The 24,317-nt window shown below is 34.5% G+C and overlaps 1 protein-coding gene across 1 annotated transcript; it reads right to left on the reverse strand.

The window, feature by feature from the left end:
* Positions 1 to 107: 107 nt before the first annotated feature.
* LOC105254843 lies at positions 108 to 22,646 on the reverse strand. The gene is made up of 4 exons (XM_011263773.2): positions 22,178 to 22,646; positions 10,053 to 10,154; positions 6,247 to 6,461; positions 108 to 3,716 (listed from the first exon to the last, which is right to left on the reverse strand). Exons 3-4 carry the CDS (start codon positions 6,429 to 6,431, stop codon positions 1,421 to 1,423), a joined length of 2,481 nt encoding a protein of 826 aa, XP_011262075.1. The 5' UTR covers positions 6,432 to 6,461; positions 10,053 to 10,154; positions 22,178 to 22,646; the 3' UTR covers positions 108 to 1,420.
* Positions 22,647 to 24,317: the final 1,671 nt, after the last annotated feature.

Genomic DNA, 24,317 nt, shown 5'->3' on the forward strand with positions numbered 1-24,317 from the left:
TCTTAGAAATCCACAAAAATAATTAAAGTAATTGTGATCTATACGTGTTTTAAGTATCTATTAGGAAGTGGATTGATCCAGGAATCGCGAAATACACAGTTCATATATATGCACTCATCATCAATTGCCTCTCGCAAAAAATATTTTATTGAGAAAGTCACATAAATTAATTAATATTAAGTGGCGATTGGTTTCGTGTTATCACATGTTATAGACAGCCTGTGTTGAATTCACCATGACGGATAATACAAAACGGTAATGATAATGTATCACACATTACTACGGACCACTTGGACACACTGATGAAATTCTACACACACAGGATACAAGTAATATTCTACATATAGAATACAAGTAATTCTACATACAGAATACGAACTAGCAGTGATGAGATTCGCCGTTCTTTTTCTCTATATGTACAAATTATTTAACATAAATATAAATGAGCGTACGTATATGTATATATATTCTTGTAATGTACAAAAATAATAATTACGAGCGATATCTTCGACGAGGCATCAAAACATCTCGACGATGATTTTGTCATGAAATGCTGTGTACATATCTACATAGAATCGTACGACAATACGACTCGAATAAATAGCTGCTCAAAAGTGTACGCTACTGCATCGATTGATCTACCTGCGTGCACCAAATAATGCAACAAATGCAGAAGGAAGTGGACGCAGTGTGTAAATAAGCGTAAAGTCTAAAGCCTCCTTCTCGGGTTTGGCGAACTCTAATACTTCTCGAGCTGGCTAATACCCGATGACAATAATGCTCTTAATACTAATGCGAATGCTCTCTTCATCAAACAGTCATCGCGCCGTTTGCCAAAGCTCGAAACGATGCAACGAATTGTTTATTTTGATTGCGATACAAGGTGATGTCAATACGTGTTATTTAGTTTACGACAAGGTCTCTCACCGAGAGCTTTCAAATTCGCGACGTTTTCAAAACAAACTGCTTCAACGACGACCGATTGTACTTTTATTCTGTTTCTTTCGCGTTTACGTATAAGTGACAAAGTGTGTCGTTGGAAAAAGAACAATTTATACGAATTCAAAACAGCAAGAAAATATGCGAAAACGTCATTTGGCCTTATTCATATATTCGAAAATAAAGAGCGATCTATCTCTGGAACACGTAAAAACTATGACAAATTCATGCCGAAAGTATGCCGAGTCGTACATCAAAACATATATATATAAGCTGTCATTCTCTCATTCGACCATGTCATTTATTTCGTTATTGTCTCGATTGCTCGAAGACCACCGACAAATTTGCACCTACATAAACGCAGGAATAATTTACGCTGTCTCTCACGTTCGTATCTCTTTTCACATATAATTATATTGATCTTTGAAGGAACTAATTCTCTCGCGATTTCGACGCACAGCTTCGCGAAATCTATCGCGATTCAACACTCTTCCGTGGACGTGCTGGAAATCTGCGTACTTGCGCCACTGGAGAAGCTACTTCTGCAAGTCTCCACCGCAAGAGCGGTATCTGGCACCTGTACAAATTGTACCTTTTCTTTGGGCCACTTGTTTCTACCGTAGACGCAATTGAAGATGTTATATCGGTGGTCCATTTCCAAGTGACTTAAAGTACTGCTATGTCGACGTTTCAGCACCTTCTTCGCCATCAGGCTTCGATTGTTTTTGTACGATAGTTCGCGATGGAAGCAAAAAAACTTGCGCAACTCTCGCTTTACCCGTTTGGACCGATAACCGAAGAGCAACGGGCTCGCGTAAGCGGCCAGGATCAGAAAGCTGAGAGCAAACACATCGTATTCGTGCGGGAACTCGTAGTCCGAGTACTGTGGCAGATTCTTCATGACACTTAATAATACGTACGGCGACCAACAAATCAGACCCATGACAATCACCAGCGCGCTGATCCTGGCCGCCCGGGTCTCTTCGCGATATTTAAACAAAGAGCCGTTACTAATCCTATGCTTGATACAGTTGATATAACTGCTCGTACTGCGAACACTGGCCGCCCGGTGCAGAGTACCTGGCTTTCCGGGCGCTGGAGTGATTGTCACGATCGGTGTTAAAAGGCAAGACGAGGGTTCCAGATTGTTATCCGCGTTTCTACGCTCAATCGTGTGCGATTCCCCGTTAATTTCCAAAATGCCAGATTTTGACAAACGGCGACTCGGTCGTCTAGATCTCTTGTTCTCCGAATTACTATTGAAACTCGAGATCTCATTTTGAATCTGTTCTTGTTCTGCGCTTTTAACCGTGATAGAATTCTCTGCTTCTTCAACATGACAAACTATCTGACTCTCGAGAGAATCCTGTATGGAAGTTTCTGTGTTTTCACACTGTTCTTTCGTCGTCTCGCATCTAGTGAATGACAAGAGATAATCGGAAGATCTTTCGTCTGCTATCTTACGAGTTGTATTAGGAATTTTCAAGGAATCAAAATAACTATAATGTCGATCGTCCTCGGATTCAGATCCGCTAGAATCTCCGGCGATCCATTGGGAAGATTCTCCAGCTTCGTCTGTTAGATCGTGCAACGATTTCCGTCTGTGATTCGCTTCCGTATTATTAAATTGATTTCCGACGAGGGTCTCATAACTTGAAGTGTCGCGATCCTTCTCGAGATCTGCCGCCTCTGTCAGATTATTATCGTTATCTTGTTCACGCGAAGGCGAGACTTCCACTGGTTGCAAACCGACCGTGAAAACGACTCCCGATGAGGGTCTTTCGTCGTTTGGTCCCGATGGTGCAATGTCCGAGGAGAAGGATCTTCGACGCGACGTTTGATTGGCCGAATGTGCGGTCTCGCTGGTTTCATCAATGGATGAGAGACTCGAGATTTTGGGTATCCTGCGGAACTCTTCCGGAAACACGTCGATGGATTGATGCTGCGACCTTGAATCTTCGCAAAAGCTGGCTGACGAAAGAATCGGTCGCGAGCCGGTCCTGCGAGTTCTCTCAGAGTTCCGATGCGCGGCCGAATAAATGCTGATGTAGATCCAGCAGACTCCGGCGAACGGAAATAAATACGCAAACACGCTGTAAACGATCGCATAGACGAGTCCATAAGTGACGGAATCGTTGGGCAGACTACGGAAGATTACGGTAGAGTTCTCGAGGAGACCGACGCTGCGATTAATTTTGATAGATTCGATCGTCTTTAGCAGCGTCGGTGTCGTGTTGTCGATCTCCGCCTCGCTCGTTTTATTGCTAAAGAATATAAACGCAGGGTTAATCGGGAACTCTGTCGCGGAAGAGTTCAGCGCGATGTGTTCATGGAAGGATGAGTTATCTGATGTCATCGTCGTGCAAGATAACCACAAACTGCGCGGATTTGGATTCAAAGCAGCAACCAGGCCGAATCCCGCAGAGATCAACCAGACGGAGACGATCAGCACGGCCGACTTGAGCTTGTCAACCCGAGCCCGGTAACGCAGCGGGTCCACCACGGCAAAATACTGATCAATAGCGATCAGTAAGACCGAGAATACAGATGATGTTGTGACGAGTGCGGTCGCGCCTTCCGATATCGCGCAAATATTGCTGGCGGCCGATGCGGATGTCGGTGTTGACGTTGATGTCGAGCCGAACGGTGACGTGGCATTGTTCGGCGTCGATGTAGATGTTGTCAATGTGTTACCTGCTACCGGCCCGTCCATCATCAGCAGCGGGTTCAGCATGGCACACGTCAGCAAATTCGAGATGGTTAGGTTCATCACGAATCTGGAATCGATATAAAGCAGGCCGTTTCCTTCAATCAAATATTGATAGTATTCGATACCTGTGCGAGTGTCTTAGACTTAGAAGACGAATAGGAATATAAATCTTTTAAATTAACTTAAATAAGTAATAGTTTATTACACAATTATATGGATATATATAAATAATTATGCTTAAAATGGACTTACAGAAAAATGAGATGTAAAGCAGGAAAAATGAAAATTGAAAGGGGGAGAGGAAAAGCATGTTATTATTCATTTTATTCTACACGTGTCAATTTTAATTCAGCATAATTTAATGTACATAACAAATTAATATAACGCACTGACAAAAAGTGATGTTCGATAAAAAAGATAGATACAATTAAAAGAAAAAAGCATTATTTCTCTAAATTACATTCATATTATTCATCGTTTTTCTGCCGTGTTTTTAATTACAAGAGTTATATATTAGTATATAAGAAATGTACAAGAGTATATATAAATTATCGAATTGTTTATCATTTTTATTCTTCGCGGACAAATTTTGTTTACGATTTTTAAAGTATTTATTATCCTAAGAAAGAACAGTGACAATTAAAAAACGTATGTGTCTCGTTTTACTCGTTTGTGCTGTCAATAGATTGACATATGGATTCGTTCAACCATTCTGTCAAATGATAAAAATTGCTTTGATCTAATTATAATTCCAAAACATTGTTTGCTTACTTTGTAAAACCTTGATATGATGCAATAATATGATAAATAAATTTTGTTTTTTACAGTAATATAAATTACTTAACTTTTTACAGTAATATAAATAATTTTGAATGCACTGTTAGCAACGAAGCACTCTCAAAATACGAAGGTTTATTATTATACTTGTTGCGGTAAAGTTGCCAAAATTTGGTAAGTATTAGGTGCGTATGATTGATTTCCTGGCTCAGCAGGTGGAACTCTACGTAATAACAATGATAGATCCAATCCTCGTGTGTGGTGCAAAACTCTATTAATACATCTTACTAATATGAACATTACGTATTTAGTTTTTCCGTCAAAATTATTTAAAATTATTCAAATTATTATTTTCAGTAGGATTAAATTTCAAAAAAATATTCAGAATTATATATAATTATAAATTTTTTATACAATTATATATTTTATTTATATGATAAATAATTATACTATACACATGTATACACAAATATATATCAGAAGTATACATGCAGTTTATATACGTCAGTTATCTCTTTATATGTATTTATATGTGTACGCGTTATTTTTTTTTATAAATTTTCTTATAAGTATAAACTTTGTGAGTTATTTGAGCGTGATAGTTAAATTTCCAACGAAAATTATACGAAGAAATATATCTATCTACTTTTTTTCTTTCCGCATTACATCGTACATTCCCAGTAACACGATGAAATCGTAAACTGGAATATTTAGACTAGCAGTGTCTCACAAGAAATGCGAGTCTATAGAAATGACACTTCAAACGCGATTTTATTTATGAGCGTGATGCAAAATACGTCAGTGCACTTCACAAGAATACGTAGAACGAAAACGAAAATAATCTTCCTACAACCAATACAAGAAAATGAGCTTTAACGATTTTTAGACAACCATATTTTGATATGATATGATATTCTAATAACTTGAAAATATGCAATATTTTTTTATTCTTATTTATAATCAATAATTCAAAAATAATTCATAATTTTTATCAGAATGCTCTTAAATTTTACATGTTTATTAATATCATTCGTGTAATAAATATGAAACCTATTTCTGATTGCAATTACGTTATTATTTCGTTTTATTTATAGTAGGCTATAAACTTTAAGCCTTAGTCGATTATTAATTCTTCAAGAAAAAATGCAAACGCTATCAATGCATTTGTGAGGTTATTAACCTTGGCACGAACGCAACATGCGTGAAATAAATGCACGATATATTATTTATCGTGGCGTCTCAACGAATATTATGCAAATCTGACACCAGCTAAATATATTGTTGCACCAATCAGCGTGTACGTTTTATTTCCGGTCTTTGGCGCAACGTTGCAAAGTGTCATGAGACTCTTAATATTCGTTTCTCTTCTATTATGCTACTATTTACACTGTCCGCGAAAAAGATTATATCTGTCGTAGCATACGTCAATGAATCACATTAACGAGTTTCAAAAATAAAGTATAAAGATAGACGTTTCTTTCACAATTGACAAGAACACAGCTTATCGGTGATAACGCGGTAGTAATTTTGCAACTATATACGTCATCTCGTTATCTATCTTTATTATGTGTTCTTTTTCTGAATAAATAAACGGAACATAGAATGATTCAGAGTTACCGCCCATTTTTTTCTAATATTGAATAAAAAAGAAATATTTAAAAAAACAAGAAAAAATATATAAAAGAAATGTTAGACAATTTTAAGGAATTAGTGGATACGATAATCAAAGTTGACGTTGATATTTCTTTTTGAAGCATAAAAGTAATTCAATTATTTTCATTTTAGTGTCCTATTCCATATGAAACATTCGGTATACTGACCTGTTAGAAATGGTGCGTAGGCCGGGACGTACAAGAAATGCGAGCAGAAGAATCGCGTTGAGGAGGAAGCAGCCGAAGAGCACAAAGCTCCAGGCCGCGATCCCCGGATTGTTCCACCATCTCTCTAAACCTTCCAGACCCGCAACCGATCCTTCTTCAATGATCCCCGTCGCAGCTCCATCCATTCATAAATAATAAATGTACCACGAGGCTTTCTGTAACATAACGTAACACGTTCTCGTCAGAATAATTGAATTTTTCAATGATTAATCTGGTTCGTCATTAAACAGAACCATCAATTAATTAAAAAGAAATATCAATTTAAAAATATTAATTTTAATACTAGAATTAGAATTAAAACTTGCATTTTTAAATTTAAATATTAAATTAAATTAAATTAAATTAAATATTAAATATTGATTTAAGTTTAATATAGAATGTATTAGAACAATTAGGTTTGTTTGTGGAAATAGAGAAGATTAATTTACTTGACTTTTATTCAAGTCCCAAGAAAATTACGTTAGATCATTGTACCGTAAACTCGTCAATTATGACGCAGATTATTCCTTGGATGATACTAGAGAACTGTATGCAGAATTACGTTCTCGAAAAATGGGTCAATTTGTGTGATGGTTGCGAGGAAATGGCGTGACCCCAATATATAAAGCTAAGGAGTTCCCATCGACATATATTTTTAGACGGATTTCACTGAACGCATGTGCTGTAAAAATATCTATGTGATGCACAAACACACACACACACACACACACACACACAAGCACCCTACGTGCCCAATTATTCGCGCGTGAACGCATATTCGCAAAGTATGATCGAAATCATACCGAGATTTGAATTCAAAAGAGCGAGGGACGGATTGAACATGACAAAAAAACGTGTCTTTTATGTGAAGAGAGATCTCCACAAATATACTTGGATATAAAAGACTTGTCTGAATAAATATGTCTAATTTAAATAATAAAAGAGAAACATGATTCATGCGAACAGAGGCTAAGGTTAATGTAATGAAAATGTATTTGTTAAATACAGTCTAACGTGTATTTCTTAGTTATCTCTCTTTTTCCCTTTTATTATTCACAAGGAAGATATAAAATGATATCTTCCTTGTGAATAATAAAACAAGCTAATGTGAAAAATCGGTGAATTGTAGTATCGCACGTGAACATAACTTTCAACGGCGGAAACGTGTTTTTATTCGCCACACGGGATGCACAAACAGAAAGAGTAAAGATATGTAACACATTTCACACAAAAATAAAGCGTTCCCACTGCCTCTTTCAATTGACGTCAACTAATATTTTTCGATTGATATTATCGCAATTCGCTCTTTTTTTCAATTATTTGCCGCGATTAAGTCAATAATCTTTATCACGCACATTTCTCCGCTTATCTTTTAATCCGCGCAGAATGTTCGTCGCTTTTAAAGTGCCTATTTAGACAGCACTAATTTTAGCGATATTATCAAGATATCTTTTAATATCACATCAGGTCTAAATTTGCTAGTACTTACAGCGCGAGACCCAGGCTATATACATGAAGAGGATTAAAAGGATGAAAATACCTTGTACAGATTTTATGCCGCCTATTTAAAGCAGTCAATATTTAATGTCGTAAAGTATAGTCGGCAATAAACTGTATTACGTCATTCAATAGTAATCTATCCAAAAATTACATTGCGGGAAGTGCTTAGATGAAACAAGATATTATAACTTCCTATAAAAAAATCTTAAGTTCATGTCATTTCTTTTTTGCGATAAAGAACAACGGGGAAAAAGCCTGACTACAAAATCTTTTTATGCATCGACGTAAAATATAATTTTCATGTTTCGATATTTTTTGCGACGATGAATAACAGAAAGAGGAAAGTCGACAGAGGCGGCTCGTCACTCCGACGTGCAGCGATCGACCTTACATTCGATCGCGACGTTTGGCAACGGTTCAAGATTCGAATAGTGAGAGAGAACATCTCGTAGACATTAATCTACGAGATCTGCATGTGTGCGTACAGTCGTTTATTTCCGTTTAACGAAACTCTCGGTGGAAAGTGTCGCTTAAAGAAGCGATCGCGAGACGCAAATCGAGCCAACAGTCGGATCATTATCAGCTGGTTGTTCCGAAATCGTGTTATCGTGCATATGTGTCATGCGCTTGCGAATATGCCAATAACAACGCGAATATGCCAATAACAACAAACAAACCCTCTGCAATTTTATGAAGAGAATGATAACAGTTGAGTCAAAGAAATCATTTCGTATGTAAAGCTCGTTCTTCTTGCGCAATAAATACGTAATCCGATGTTTCAACTCGATTTTATTCCTCAATATCCTTCAGATTTAATCCTTTAACATATGGAAAAAAATTCTGTCTCTAATGTATTTTTTTATAACCCGTGTCGAATATCACGAGCGAAATCGTTGAGATATATTTTGCGATAAAAATTTTAAATCTCGTAAATGTAAGATATAAAATTAGAAAATATATATAAAAAAATACATGCGTTTTTCTCTTTTATATTTTTATATTACTACATTTTTTTTGTATGATCTAACATAGAATGTTATAATTGTATGGGACGCGCACATTATTAATGCCTTTTTATTTTTAAAATCTTTTAACACATTTATATTTCTAGTATAAATTATATTATATTATATAGTGTACTTCATAGTATATTTTATATATATACACAAATTTTTTTAATATAAAAAAACTTTTTAATAAATTTTTTTCCTAAATTGAAATTATAAATGTATAATTAAATTTGTTAATCGACGCAATCTTTATATTCAAAAATGTAAATTGTATATAATTTAATGTATTTATTTTTAATTTATTTATTATATTTAATTTAGCATTCGATCGAAAGACGATTTATAGTCAATGTATGATTCGTCGTGACCATTTCAGCATCAAGAGCCGGAGCCGTTGCTATAAAAGGCTGGCACGAGTGCCGATTATGCGAAATTGCTGCGTAATGTATTCGTCTTATAACGTTTTATAACGGCGTTATTTTCGCGCGCATGACTCGATAAAGCACGAAATCGTTTCCACGCGAACGACCGCGACAATATCTACTATTGTATTTATCTTGCTAAAAATAGCAGGCGAAAATCTAAACAGAGCGCAAAGTTGTTGCGATTTTATTCGATTATATACGAACGTGATAACAAAACCATCGGCAGTAAATCCAAAACAGATGTCATTGTCATTCCGCGTGGCACGTCATTCACGTGAGTCGAGTCGACGTTAACCACGATATGTCGACAGTGCACATCACGTGCGATGCGGGTGTACATACACGGAAATATATACACACGTACACGTATATAATATATACATATATAATATTCCATATATAAATATATATCGGGAAATTGGCGACGTCGGCGACGTCGGCGTGTGTACGCCTCTGTCGGTTCCGATAAGATCCCATTTCGCATTTTCAGACACGTCAGCAATACTATTCTGCTTATATCGCAATAATAGAACAATAAAGAATTTATTATTTCTCTCTCTAATTCATTTTCCACATTAATTACGAAATAAATTTTTAAGATAAAATTGAAAAACAACACTAAAAAGCTATCGTAGAAAGAATAATGATATAATATTTTAACAGCAAGTTTTGAAAACATTTTATATTTTCACACACACATACACACAATAGTTTCACCAAATAATCTTGGATAGAAAAATGCGATTATCAGGCGCGATAAAAAATATCTTAATTTTTAGTATTCTGGAAGATTATCCGAAATTGAATTAAGAATTGGAAAGAGGTCACTCACCAGGTGTGAAACTCAGCCGATGATTTCGACGACACAAAAGCGTGACATGGCGCCGATAGCGGTTATTCCCTTCTCATCAGTTTTTCGTATTCCATTGAACACCTTGAAGATAAAACAAACACAAGAAATATTATTCATTTTGCTTCTTGATAAACAGTATTCCCCAAGTATTTTTTATCGTACATGGCCACGCAATGCGGAACCACGCAAGATATAACTTAAAATAAATTTTACATAAAAATATTTTCTAATCAAAACATAAATAATTAATTTGAAAAATATATAAAATGTTGACAAAAGTTTCCCCGCGATGTTAATTCGATTTAAATATATTGAAATAAACTTTCGTAGAAAATTAAAAGAAAACAACAAAGAAATGTAAAGCATGAAATCATAAAGTAATCTATATGATAAATTTGAAACATTAAAACAAAATTAAAATTTATTTTAAATCCATTAAATCTTCATTCTCAATGTCATATGCCCTTTCCAAGAATAATTATCGAATGTTTTCAATAATTACAATGATAAATCCGCAGATGTATCTCTCTCTCTTCTCTCTCTCTCTCTTTACAAATCGAGTAGATCACACTGATAAGCGGCACTTTATCGTATTTATCGAGAGACGTGTCAGTGTTCTTTCCGGAATGCCGCCTTGTACGATGACTTAAGATCGCTTACTTTCCGAAAAGACTCATTATCGTAGAATTTATTGTTGGCAAAATTTATACATTCTTCGTTGTGTATCGAGGTAACATTGCATATGAACAGTTAATTTGATAACGCAAATAACACGTGGAAATAGTGTATATGTATATAAATTGGAAGAATTTCAAATTGAAAGATCATAGATCAAAGAACAAAATTAGAATTTTGAGTAACAATAAATAGCATTTATTTTGATAAAATTTATAGCACATCGAATAAGATAGTATTGTAAAAAAATTTATTCATGAAAAATCTGATTTGGATATATAGTGAAATTTTTATACATATTGGAAAAGTGCACATTCAAAGTGAAATATATATGTGTCGATATAATGTGCACTATTTCGCTCTACAAGATATGATTCATTTAAGAAAACAAACTCCTAGAAGAATTGCGATTACATGAAAACGAATGGCTCCACCAATTCACACAGCTCCACAAAACTGCCAAATATTTAAAAGATAGTTTTACTCACTATTGTGTGTGTGTGTGTGTGTGTATGAATTAAAACTCATTCGTAAATAAAATTCGTTAAAGCAATGTTTGTTTTTGCGCGAATTTTTTAAGAAGTTAGTTTAATTTCGCGTCTTTAGCATCGATCTAAGAATGAAGATCATCGATTGAATCTTTTGCGAACACGAATATCACTTTGATCATGAGAAATTAATTTAATTCGCAAAGAAGAAATTGTCAAACGTTACAGTAAAAGATAGTTAAAGATAACAAGTGTTTCAATTCGCAAGAGCCAATTCGCAAGAACCAATTTGTATCATAAACAATATAGGGATGTCAATTGAGGGATGTCACCATTGATGAAATGTTTAAAATCACTTTAGAAGAGAGTCTAGAAGGACATTTAAATTTAGTTCTCTTTCTTTTTAATATTAATATATATGGTATCATGTGATTTCCTGAATTAATATTATATATATATATTATATCGAGCACGGATAAAATATCGCCAGTTTTATTGCATACAGTTTCACGAGATTATTACTCTGAATAATTATATAGTTGAGAAATTAGATAAGTTGAGAAACACTAGCGAGAGAAAAATAATAAAACAGAATATAGAGAAGCGTAGAAAGTGCGTGTTATATAGCACGGAACGGACTTGATGCTAAGATTTACAATAAAACAATTTTAATCCATGCCGCGATTTGCGCGCAATAAAGATCATAAAACCGAGTATACTCATTACGGGCAGATGCATCTTTGCATTAATAATCTTTTTTCCATAGCATCAATTCCATTAACATCAACCTTGGTGGACAAGAAATCGATATCTCCACGTTTTTTTAATACATCATTCTTATCACAATTACGCAACGACGCTCGTAATTAATTAATTCACCGCCTACGGTCGTAGAAACTCTTCTCGTTTCTTTTTTTCCCCGAACCCCTATTTATTATTACGTCATATCGTCTGCTACTTCCGCGTATTACGTTGGGGGAGAAAAAAATTTTACGACGTGAATCTCGCGGAATTTTCCCAGAGTGCCTTTGAAATCATATTACCAGTGACAAAAACAGAATATCGTTTCTTTCGTTGCGGATATGAGAATACGCATATATAGGCACCCCTCGTATAAACCGGTTGAAGATTTACGAAACTTTGTGAGAAACCGGAATGTCACCAACGCACGTCAAATACAATCTCATTTCCTCGTTCGAATATGAGGTGTTCCATTTCTCCAATGTTTATCGTTTTTTCCCGTTATGTATGTATGTATGCTTTTTTTGAAACCACATGTATCAACAAAATTATTATACATCCATTAAATCTAAAAATATGTAATTTTGAAAAAAAAATCATTGATATTTCTTTTACTAAACGAGGCGTAAAATAATTTTAACATAAATTATCGTCACGATTAATAAAAATCTCTAACCATGATCGAACAAGATATTCGCAGCTGACACTAGCTACTGCTGATATTAGTTGCAAAAAATGTATCTTTATATATGACACTGTTTCATGTTAATTTTTATTTTCCACGTCTTATACTATTTTAAAGAATGAATAAACATACTATTTATGCGATAATGACTATTAAATAATGTTACAAGTTACTTGCAAAAACTCTGCCACATATTTACAAGGCTACTCCTGTTGATTATCTTATTACAATAATTATACACGACTAATAGGAATCAAGCTTCTACCTCTGTAAGATTATGATATATCATTCGAATGATGCATTTCAAAGTCTATTTATGCAAATTCATAGTAATTTATCTGTTCAATATATACAATCGGTACAAGATACTTTAAAATTATCGCGATTTTTATTATTATATCTCGAACAAATTTAATTAATATTATATCTTCAACAACTCTCTTGATGTTAATCTTTCTTTTAAAAAAAATTTTTGAAAATTTCTAATTAAAAATTTTTAATTAAAATTAATGAATTTAAAAATAAGTTCAAATTCATAAATTAATAAATAAATTTATAATAAATTAAAAATAAATTTATTAACGATGTTATACTGGGATATTTATATACGAGAAATGTAAGAAATAAAAAAAGTTATATAAGAACGAATTATATCTTTTCTTAAATATCTGTTTTAAATATTTTTTAATGGATAAATTTGGCCTTTTCTTTATAAGTTAGCCATAGTATTGAGAGAAAGCACTCTTAATGGTTCTAGAATACTCTCTACATAGCGTGTAACGAACAAAGAGGACTATGTAAGAACGAGCGCAGCAGGCGGTTATATGCGGGTTTCCGACATTAGTACTTCTGACATCGCTGAAACTTCTCTCTTTCTCCTTCTTGATGTTTGCTTCCGACGCACGCGGAACATTTCTGACCGTTTTATCAAGTATAATCAAAGTTTCTTTCAATGAAAGGAAGTATCTTTCATAGAAAACTCATGACTCTATTTTCTTATAATTTTCTTTTGGTACTCTCAATTTTGACCGGTATGTCTTAGATATTTTAGTCGATTTACTAGCAATATAAACATATGTAATCGTATGTGACGTAATGACGTTCTTGGAATTTATCAAGTATTACGTAGCGCTATCTAAATATCAAACGTAAAGCAATTGAATAAACTGTAAACTATTGCGTTCATCTGACAAATCGTTCATCTGACAAATAATATCTCTACTGCACAGAGGAAATTCCTGATTTTCAGAACATGCACGAGTTGCATAATTAAAATGCAACATATTCCAAGCGTATGTACTACGTTTTCTCACAAGATTCTCGGCGGAAGAAAAAGATTTGCCATGTCCAATTTTACCACGCAATCATCTACTGTTATAAACGCCGGAAACATACGTGATCTCTTCTTATGCGACGCACGACATAAAATTTTCCCGTTACACGAATAGCTTTTTCCTTCGAGCTTTCGTCGACGCGCACGTACGCACGCGTTATGCATTTCGTAACGTTGTAGCTTACAAAAACCTCGCAATTAGCAAATTCCACAAGGTGGATATCGGGTGAGAGAGAACGAGAGTGTTCGTCGTTTCATAGACTTGTTAGCACCTTGAGCACTGGCTCGCGGCCACTCGCATGTGTTGCAACTCGCCACCGATACCTACATCGTCGGTCAACATCAAAGATCTGCTTGAGATAGAGGAAGAGAATAAAATACGATTTTAGAACAGAATACATTAAAATTGCGGACGAATATACTATACAAATTACTTAAAATTTTTATACAGAAAAAAAATAAGTGTTAAATCAAAATTTATATATTTAAATTAACGCGTTCATTGTTCCATATACGCAACAATCTATAATCTTCCTAGAAGAATTTAGTAATTTTAAATTTCAACAATATTTTAATCTTATTTCAATATAATAATTGTCATCTCAAGAATATATAATTATTTAATTCTACTTTAAGAAAATAATCTTTGATTTAAAAAATGTTATTTTCTATCAAACATTGTTTTCTTTCCATTCAAGAAAATTAAATCTTAAATCATAAGAATATATTTTCCTTAATTGAATTATATAAAATGGCAAGCAATTATTCAAGCAATTATATTTTTCTTTAATTAACGCAATATAATCTTATTTCCAGATTCCATGTTAAAATTAAAAATATTTCCAAAACAAGTCTTTTTTTCTGTGTATATATATGTATACGTACGCATGTAAACATGTATATCAGGATATGGTAAAATTATGCTCGGACCTTGCTCATTACAATTTTCAATGTTTCTTTTGCGTTTTATCTTTACTCTCTTTATAGCTTATTTTTATAATCCATTGTCAAAGTTTTAGTGACTACAACTTATCCATGCTGTGTCGATGGCGACATCAAGGTTGATACTTTTTGGTGCGTCCATCAACGGATCGCTGATCTTGAAATATTGTTTCGACACGCCGCCTACGTCCAATTTAAAGCCTTAAATTTCTCGTGGTGAAATGCACACGCTGTTATTAATAAGCGAACTTCGGGGAAAAAGTGCGTCAAGTGAACGCACGTCCGGAATAATTATGCTTCGAATTGTGCGAAGAAAGACTTCGCAGATTCGCTTCGTCAAAGTTCGATACGATAAACGAAGATACTTAATGCTCGAATAAAAAGCAGCGATACACGTGTGAAATCGATCCGATGTGAACTCAAGTCGCATTAATTGCTTCCTGATTATTATCTCTGTATATATTAATTTCTTGAGAAGAGAGATCGTAAATCATTTCATGCCAATTTTCCCGTTAAATCATAATGACATGCATATAAATCGTGTTATGCACGAAAAGATTCTGCATCAAGGTTGAATGTACATATCTAAAAGTCGTGGTTCAATTTTGATAACGACATTGGGATATCTGTCACTTACTGTATTTATACGGGTAGATAATTTTAACATGAAAATACTTAACAGTCTTAATAATACTGATTAATAATGCTAATTTTGCAAAATCATGCGAATAACAATTCTTAAGTGTGACTAGAAGGAATCAAGATCACATACTTATATCGAAAAATTATTATAGATTATTTTCGATAACGATTTTTTCTGATTCTTTCTCTCTCTTTAATTTCTCATTTTTATTTTTCGAATATTGTTTATCGAATCAAGATAATTCCAGACAAAATACTTCAATTTTCAAATATCATCGACAATCTTTGAAATAAAAATTCCTCCGAGAATATTAATTAATGAGAATAAATAATCTTGTTATGAATTATCTCTGTCTCAGAACGATTATTACGTCAGAATTGTTCGTAGAATATTGAACGCTTATGAGCCTAGACAATTACTTATCGCGTTACGTACTTTGATATCCGGCCATTACAAAGAATAGATTCGAATGCTAATTCCAATGATCTGCCGTGGAATGCTTCAACAACGTTCTAGCTTGACATCCCGCCATTCCTATCCTAGACGTGTCTCGAATGATTTAGCACCGGCCAACACGATGAGTCGCATTAATCATAGTTACAATTAGTCTAACGAAACTTAATAAACGGGTCAACATCGCTCGGTCGACTGATAAACTTTCCCTATAAACTCTTATCCAAAGTGATCTGATTATGCGGGCTCAAATTGTATATTCTCTCGTTACCATGGTAATATTATGTGATGTATCATGACACTAATAATATATAAACATCTTGCCCGATTTTCCACTTCGCCACTGTTCATCGATCGTTAAGTACAACGTAAGAAAACAAATCGTTAAGCGAATTGCTGAAGAAATTTATACATATCTTAGAGCGTGCGTATATCTCTAACGAATACCTGGATGTTGTTGAATTTACAGATATGCGTCATCGTTTACATTTCGCATTACTCCATACGTTTCAATATCGTTCTCTCTCTCTCTCTCTCTCTCTCTCTCTCTCTCTCTCTCTCTCTCTCTCTCTCTCTCTCTCTCTCTCTCTCTCTCTCTCTCTCTCTCTCTCTCTCTCTCTCTCTCTCTCTCTCTCTCTCTCTCTCTCTCTTCTCTCTCTCTCTCTCTCTCTCTCTCTCTCTCTCTCTCTCTCTCTCTCTCTCTCTCTCTCTCTCTCTCTCTCTCTCTCTCTCTCTCTCTCTCTCTCTCTCTCTCTCTCTCTCTCTCTCTCTCTCTCTCTCTCTCTCTCTCTCTCTCTCTCTCTCTCTCTCTCTCTCTCTCTCTCTCTCTCTCTCTCTCTCTCTCTCTCTCTCTCTCTCTCTCTCTCTCTCTTCTCTCTCTCTCTCTCTCTCTCTCTCTCTCTCTCTCTCTCTCTCTCTCTCTCTCTCTCTCTCTCTCTCTCTCTCTCTCTCTCTCTCTCTCTCTCTCTCTCTCTCTCTCTCTCTCTCTCTCTCTCTCTCTCTCTCTCTCTCTCTCTCTCTCTCTCTCTCTCTCTCTCTCTCTCTCTCTCTCTCTCTCTCTCTCTCTCTCTCTCTCTCTCTTCTCTCTCCTCTCTCTCTCTCTCTCTCTCTCTCTCCTCCTCTCTCTCCTCCTCCTCTCTCCTCTCTCTCTCTCCTCTCTCTCTCTCTCTCTCTCTCTCTTTCTCTTCCTCTCCTCACGTTAATAAATATTCTATTTCGAGAAAAAGCCTTAAGAGAAATGTTAAAAATATGGTCGAGAGCGCAATAATTCAAAGAATTTGACGCAGTACAAAGCGAAAAGTCACTGATGCAAAATGACAGTTTATAATAACGTCAAGTACTTGAGACGAATATATATTCGTTATTTTTTGGACTTTGTCATGCATCGTAATTCGGTTGCATACCTCCTCTTTCGCGGCGATTACATTATCGGGATCGTGCCTCGTGCGATCCTCTTGTGTCATCTAAAGGAAAGTTCCTTAATTCAGCTCGAATCATATAACAGCAATATTGCAACATCATGGAAAAATTATGCAGCTTATCGAATAACGCTCGATGCAGTGCTGTAAGAGTTCTTTCTGAGATTTTTCAACCTCTCCCAATATAACATGGCCTTTCGCTCTCGTATTACTAATTACATTTTTTTCGCGATATTATTTACTATTTAACTAGAGACGCGCGATGGAACCAATAAAGGCAATATGTATCTTATCTCTTTTCAGAGCAAATGTAAAACAAAAATGAGAATAACTCAAATAAATTGATATGTTATACATTTATGATATTTTTTTTTAAAGACAATCATTCAGCGAATTTATGTACTATTCGTGTGTTAATAACTTTCTGAATGTGTGTGTGTATATGTATAATATATTCTTTGTTCAATATATATTTGAAATAAATTTATAATTGAATCAAACGAGTTAAAAGTTAATGTGTTTTTAAATTTATTGAATCGTTATTTTTAAATTCATTGAATCGTCTATCGACTTTCGCGATTTCGTTACCAATAAGGGCAATATGAAACGCGATTCCATTCAATGTTACAGCAACAGTGACACGAACTGGCATTGTGCCGGTTATCGTTACCGGCACGATTTGCGCCCGTAATCATGGCACAGATCAGTCTGCACCATCGGTCTGGGTTAAGGCGAATGAGAATCACTGTTGACCCGGTCAGATTTTTATCAGACATTAACACTAGCAACACCAACCGAACAGCAGGGAATCGCGCGAGCTTTTCTACAAGATAATCGCGAGCAAGAAAATGTCGTAACGGTAATTTTCCAAGCTGCTTTCCTATGCGATCAAAGATAAATCATAATACGGAAGAGCGCCGTCGAAATGTTTTTCAAACGTCGGAAAGATAATCATATATTTTGTTCCGCTTAATGGATAATTCGCTCGTCTGGGAAATTAGATTAGAATCATATAAAGATCCATATTGTGGAGAAATTCCATATCTTGTCTATACGATCAGAAGGATGTTGAGGTATTAGAATGGAGTAAAAATCGGCGATCCCAATATATAGATCCCTAGAATAAATCGCCAACTCCTATGTATATTATGTACATTAAAAAGTACATTACAGAGTAATTTATTGCACGTCACTTTCACTACTCTCAACTTTCTTACCTATCAGCTATAATTATACGATATAACAGTAAATCTATTAAATTTCTTTTTTTTATATTAAGCTAAAAACTGTGTTTATTACGTGTCTGTCTGTCCATGGCTCTAGAAATCCTCGAGAGATTCGTTTCATAGATTGTCTCTCTATTGAAATCTTTGATATTACATACCTAGAGCTCCAGAATAATCATTAAATAATAGGTTATTAATTCTGAGAAAGTTAGATATATTTTTATATGATTATTTTGTTGCGGTACATGTTATGAAACAAAACTTCGAAATCAATTTTCACGCATATGCAGATCGACGAGGTATGTTCTATTAAAAGACTGTCTGTAGCAAAAATAACAGAGCATCGAGTACTATTCCATCGTAATTCGTGTTCATCTAATTTCGCTTGCTATTCAACAACATATCTGCCAATCATTTTCAGTCATGTTCGGTACATTGGAAATTTTTTAGGAGCTCTTGACGTCAACTGGCTAACGAAGATGGAATTCTGAACTTGTGCTTTCTTATAGCTATGATTATCGGTGACCGATCCAATTTCTACTTTTTATCAAAGTTATTGACTTAATAAGTTATTGTCATAAGTTATTGACTTTCGCATAATTTTGTATATCTCGTATGTGAGATAATAAAACAAATGAAGGCGTTTCAAAAATGATTCTCTTGGACTATTTCTTATTACTATATTTTTCTTTGATTATATCTTTCTTAGATTATTATATCTTTCTTATATTATATCTCAATTAATAAAAACAAATAAATTATCTTATTATATACATTATCTTTTCCAGAAAAATAAAGTCAAATCCATCGCGATCGTCCAAAAACTGACATATTTATTTTCTTTAGATTACTTTATTAGATTTATTTTCATAAGACATACATTTTTGTTATACTGCAAACAGACATTTTTGTTATATATTTGAAATTCAAGAGATTAAGCTTATTATGAATTTCATTAATTAATTTAAACATTACAGTTAATTAGTTAATTAGTATTAGTTTAATTAAAATCTCTGATATTTTCAACGGAAGATTTGTATATAAATACATAATTCGTGATTTGGCATGAGACACTATTGTATGTCTCTTGATTGAATGCATGAAAAGGTTACATTGTTGATGATGACATCAGTTGGATACAAACGCCATGTAAAGAACCGTGTGAATCATACACCTTCTTTAAATACAAACGTCATACACATTACGGAGTCATTAAATGTCATTTGATTTGTGGAAAATACTGTGCTTTGCGTATCTGCACTTTATCGATTTTTAAAAGTCGATAACTGCATGGCATGCATTCTGTATATACAAGTGAATCCGAAAGAAAGTTAATTATTTTCAGTAGAAATGATACATAAACATAATAAAGAAGTGCATATTCACAGTGTGTGTGTGTGTGTGTGTGTGTGTGTGTGTGTGTGTGTGTGTGTGTGTAATAACATCGTTGGAAACAATAAATATACTATACTAAAACTATACTATAACTAAAATAGTTTTAATATAAACTCTTTCTTCTCTCTTTCATCACGATAAAACAAAGAAAAAATAAAATATTCAATCATTACATTAATCTCTAAATATTATTAGATTCTTTATCTTAAATTTTATTATATTTATATATATACATACATGTAATAAAATTTATATAATAAATATACAATAAATTTTAAATAAAATTAACAATTTTGCAAACAATATTCTTCAAATATTTTTCACGAATTAAAAATAGATTTCAAGAATTGCTATTAAAAATAACGTATAAAATTATTTTTAAAAAAATTTATTCGATCTAGTCGTAAATTTTTAATCAATAGTAATATCGCACGGGTATTTCTGCAGTTACAACTTGATACTAAAATAAACCATAAAAATTCCATGAAGAACCCAGATATCGAAAGTGGCTACTGCAGCCATTGCGAGGCAAAGGTCGGCAGCTACGATCTCGAACGAAATATATTACGTAAGTTAACATAAATTCAAACTTTCTAAACAGGAGTCGCGCGCGATACCGCCTTTAGAATATGATCTTGATCTCATTCACAGAAATCTGTCGACCGTAATGACGATAAATATAATATCTATTTCTAGTGAAATGACAGAATATAATATCGATTTAGAATGAAAACCAAAATTAGTAAGAATTTTTTGCTTTTTTTTCTTTTCGCCAATCTTATTCACGATTGTGTATATCGAAATTTTTTTTAAATATTTATACATGTATCGATCATATATTATTTTGAAATATACCTTCTTGAAGTGAATTGCCGAAAATAATGATGTTACGCGATGTTGTTAGACACAACGATACTGATTCAACCAACGGAACCTTCCGCTTTTTATTTTCGTATCAAGCAAAAAAAATAGCTAGAGAAACGTCAATCGGTTCGCTGCGTCAAGCACTAAGCGCGTTATAATGGGAAGTTGATTATTCAAATGTTAACTTTTAAAATTATATAAAAAAATTATATAAGTTAGTACCGACATATATAAATATAAATTAATAGTAACAAATAATTCATCATGATAAAAGAATATAAATTTTAATCTATTGTATTCTGGAACTTTGTTATTATTTTTTTCAATTATATGTATGTATATGCGTGTAATTAAGTTATTATTATACATGTTAATATATTATTAACAAATTTTGCATAAAATTAAATTGAAAAAATTGCAATTATCTGTTTAAAAATTTATGTTACCAATATATCAAATTAACATTTTAAAATAACATTTTGAAATATTCGAAATGGCTGATTCTATATATTTAAAAAAATTCTATATATTTCTATATATTTAATAAATAATAAAAATAAATATATTCTTAATATCACAACGGGACTTTGCTTTATCGTAATTCTTATGAGATATAGAAAAAGAAAGAAAAAACAGAGAGAAAAAAATTTCGTTATTCGTTGGGAAGTCCTGCCAACAAGATGTAGCACCTAATGACATTGCGGTTTGCATTTACGTAGCTAGACAAGGAAATTTACAACTCCTATTCGTCTCGATAGTGGAAAAAAAATGACACGATAGCAAGATTTAAAAATGTGTAAAAAGATTTAAAAATATGTTTAAGAATAAAAATGCACAAACTTCAAAATACCCTATAAGACACAATATTCCTAAAATATTGTATAAATATTATTAACAGTTAATAACATTTATACAATATCTTAGGAATATTGTGTGCTTATAGGACAATTCCTAAGATTTGTGACATATATATATATATATATATATATATATATATATATATATATTGTGTATAAAAAATTACTATTATAAAAAATATATGTACATGCATGATATTATACATGATATTAAATGAATTAAAGAGAATAATTGCAAATGATAAATTTAATCGATAAGATCCGAAATCTTAATAAGAGGTGATTTACACAGGACGTCCCACTCTGAGAGAGCGAGTACTGATGATAGACCAGTCCGCCGAGAGTGCAAAGCCGAGGTTAAAGCAATACAAGATAAATACTCACCGTAAAAATATCCCCGATTCGGCGCAGCCTCCTGTCTTGTTCTCCGTCTCCTCTCGACGATCCGCAGGTAAATTCAAGCCGGAGTCGCGCGCGCGGCACGCTCGCTCGTACGGTATAGCTGCGGAGAGTCGCCGCGGCTGGCCGTTGCCCCGAATGTCAAACGGCGCGAACAATGGCTCGTGATCGCCGACCGCATGTCAGAGATGCGTGACGCTCGAGACGGTCTTCTCGCGAGAGAGGGAAAGAGCGCGCTTGACAAAAATTGTCGGAAATATATCGCCGCCTGTGCGCGCTCTTCACACTGCAGCGATTGTTGCAACAACGACGCGTCCTCTTTCCCGAAAAACGCACGCGTCCGTACCACGCGACGCACCGTAATGGACTGAAGTGAGCGCTGAGCGCGTCGTCCACCGAACCGTCGTGGGTCGCAGCCGAGTACGCCCGATCGCCGCACGACCGGCAGCCGAGACTGGGTGAATGTGCGCGCGCGCGAAACGCGCGGGAGATCGTCTTTCTTTTTTTCTTCCCCTGTCGCGATAGTTTCTCTCACTCTTTCATTCTCTTTTTTTCTCTCTTCTCTGTTTCTATCTTCCCTGCACGTCTCTACGGGATGTTTGCCGCTGCCTAGCAACGGCGTCTCGGTGGAACTTTCGCTGGACCCCCTCTCGATCTTTAGATTATGATGGACTAGGTTTTTGCCCTTTGACTAAAATCTTATCTTAGGGGCGAGTCGTGTATAGGTAGATGTAAATAAACAGTGTACAAGAGCGCGTATATATCTCAAAATTCTCGTGACAGAAAATGGAGTGGTTTTTTTATTCGAGTAAAATAAAAGGGATGTATTTCGATAATGCTTCGTTAATTTTCGCTAATATTTAATTGTATTTTCTCGCGCGCGAGCAAAAGATTTTGCATAGGATCGAAAGATCGCGATGATCGCGATTTATTTATTTTTTGCCGCATACAATATAATCGTTTCCATTTTACCTTTCTGGAATCTTGCGATGACGTATCCTGTGCAAATAGCAATTTGTACATCGGTACAAATTGTCAGTCATATGAGTCGGCTCTAGCAAGGTGTGTTAACCGCAGAAGTTAATGAGCACCGCAAATATGTCGCGCGTAGTCAATTCGCGCGCGTGCAAAAGGCGATTTATAGAGAAGCACGTGATGCCAAGTGAATTCATAAAAAACAACTTACATGCTCTGCTGAATGTGCGACAGTCGGCGTATTTTAGGAATCGACCAGCTTCAACTGGTTATAAGCTATTTAAAGATATTTGTGACCACCAAGCGACCGCAAGTGTCAATCTATCTGCCATGACACATCGTAACATTTTGCATAAATTATAAAATTCTTCAGCGGAAAATTTCTATTGTATGTGTAAAATACGGTTGTTTATTCAGCGGATTCATCAGTGATGCACTCGAGGGATTATGATAAAGTAGATTAATACTTGCGCAAAGTAATTTACATCTTACAGAGCAATCCCTGACGTATAAGGCTCCTATTCTTTCGCTCCCCTAAGATTTCCATTCCATTCGACTCCATTTAGCTCGTGGCAGGTCAACACGCGCGTGTGTGCGTGTACACGTGTGTATCTGTGTGTGTGTTTGTGTACACTTGTATATCTGTGTGAATACGCTTCGTTGGATGGCCGTATTGTCTATGCAAAGCGAACGATATTTCAAATATCAGTCTGGCGCGTGTACTGATTATACCGACAATTTGTCTCAACTTCTCTTTTCCCGCACGTGTCACGTTTTCCAAGGCAAGGTCCTTAGAATTTTAAGAGCTACACATAATCACGGATCAATACTTGCATCTGCATACTCTCTCGCAATCACAAGGTCGACAAAGGATAAGTGTCGCATTGAGGCGATAAATTCTAAAAAGGAGCAATGAGATATCTTATAAGAATATATAATCTCTCTAATAGTAATTTTTGAGAAAAAATTTTTTCAATAAAAAGTAGCTTCTTTAAAACGTTATATTACAAGATTTATCGTCTCGTTTGAATTCGTCTCTTCGCCGTAGATTTATTTCTCCTCTAAAAATAATATATATCGTCAGTAATTATTCATCCCCCGCAATTCATCTTTTTTTGCGAAATCATTTACATCGTCTGTCCTTTAGTAA

This window comes from Camponotus floridanus, unplaced genomic scaffold (genome assembly GCF_003227725.1).
Source record: "Camponotus floridanus strain SB8 unplaced genomic scaffold, Cflo_v7.5 scaffold15, whole genome shotgun sequence".
NCBI lineage: Eukaryota > Metazoa > Arthropoda > Insecta > Hymenoptera > Formicidae > Camponotus > Camponotus floridanus.

Excerpts from the sequence above, each read along its gene's own strand:
- LOC105254843 (XM_011263773.2), bottom strand. The coding sequence starts at position 6,431 with ATGGATGGAGCTGCGACGGGGATCATTGAAGAAGGATCGGTTGCGGGT. Across the intron at positions 3,717-6,246 it reads CTACGCACCATTTCTAACAG|ATTCGTGATGAACCTAACCA; the intron begins GTCAGTATACCG and ends TATCGATTCCAG.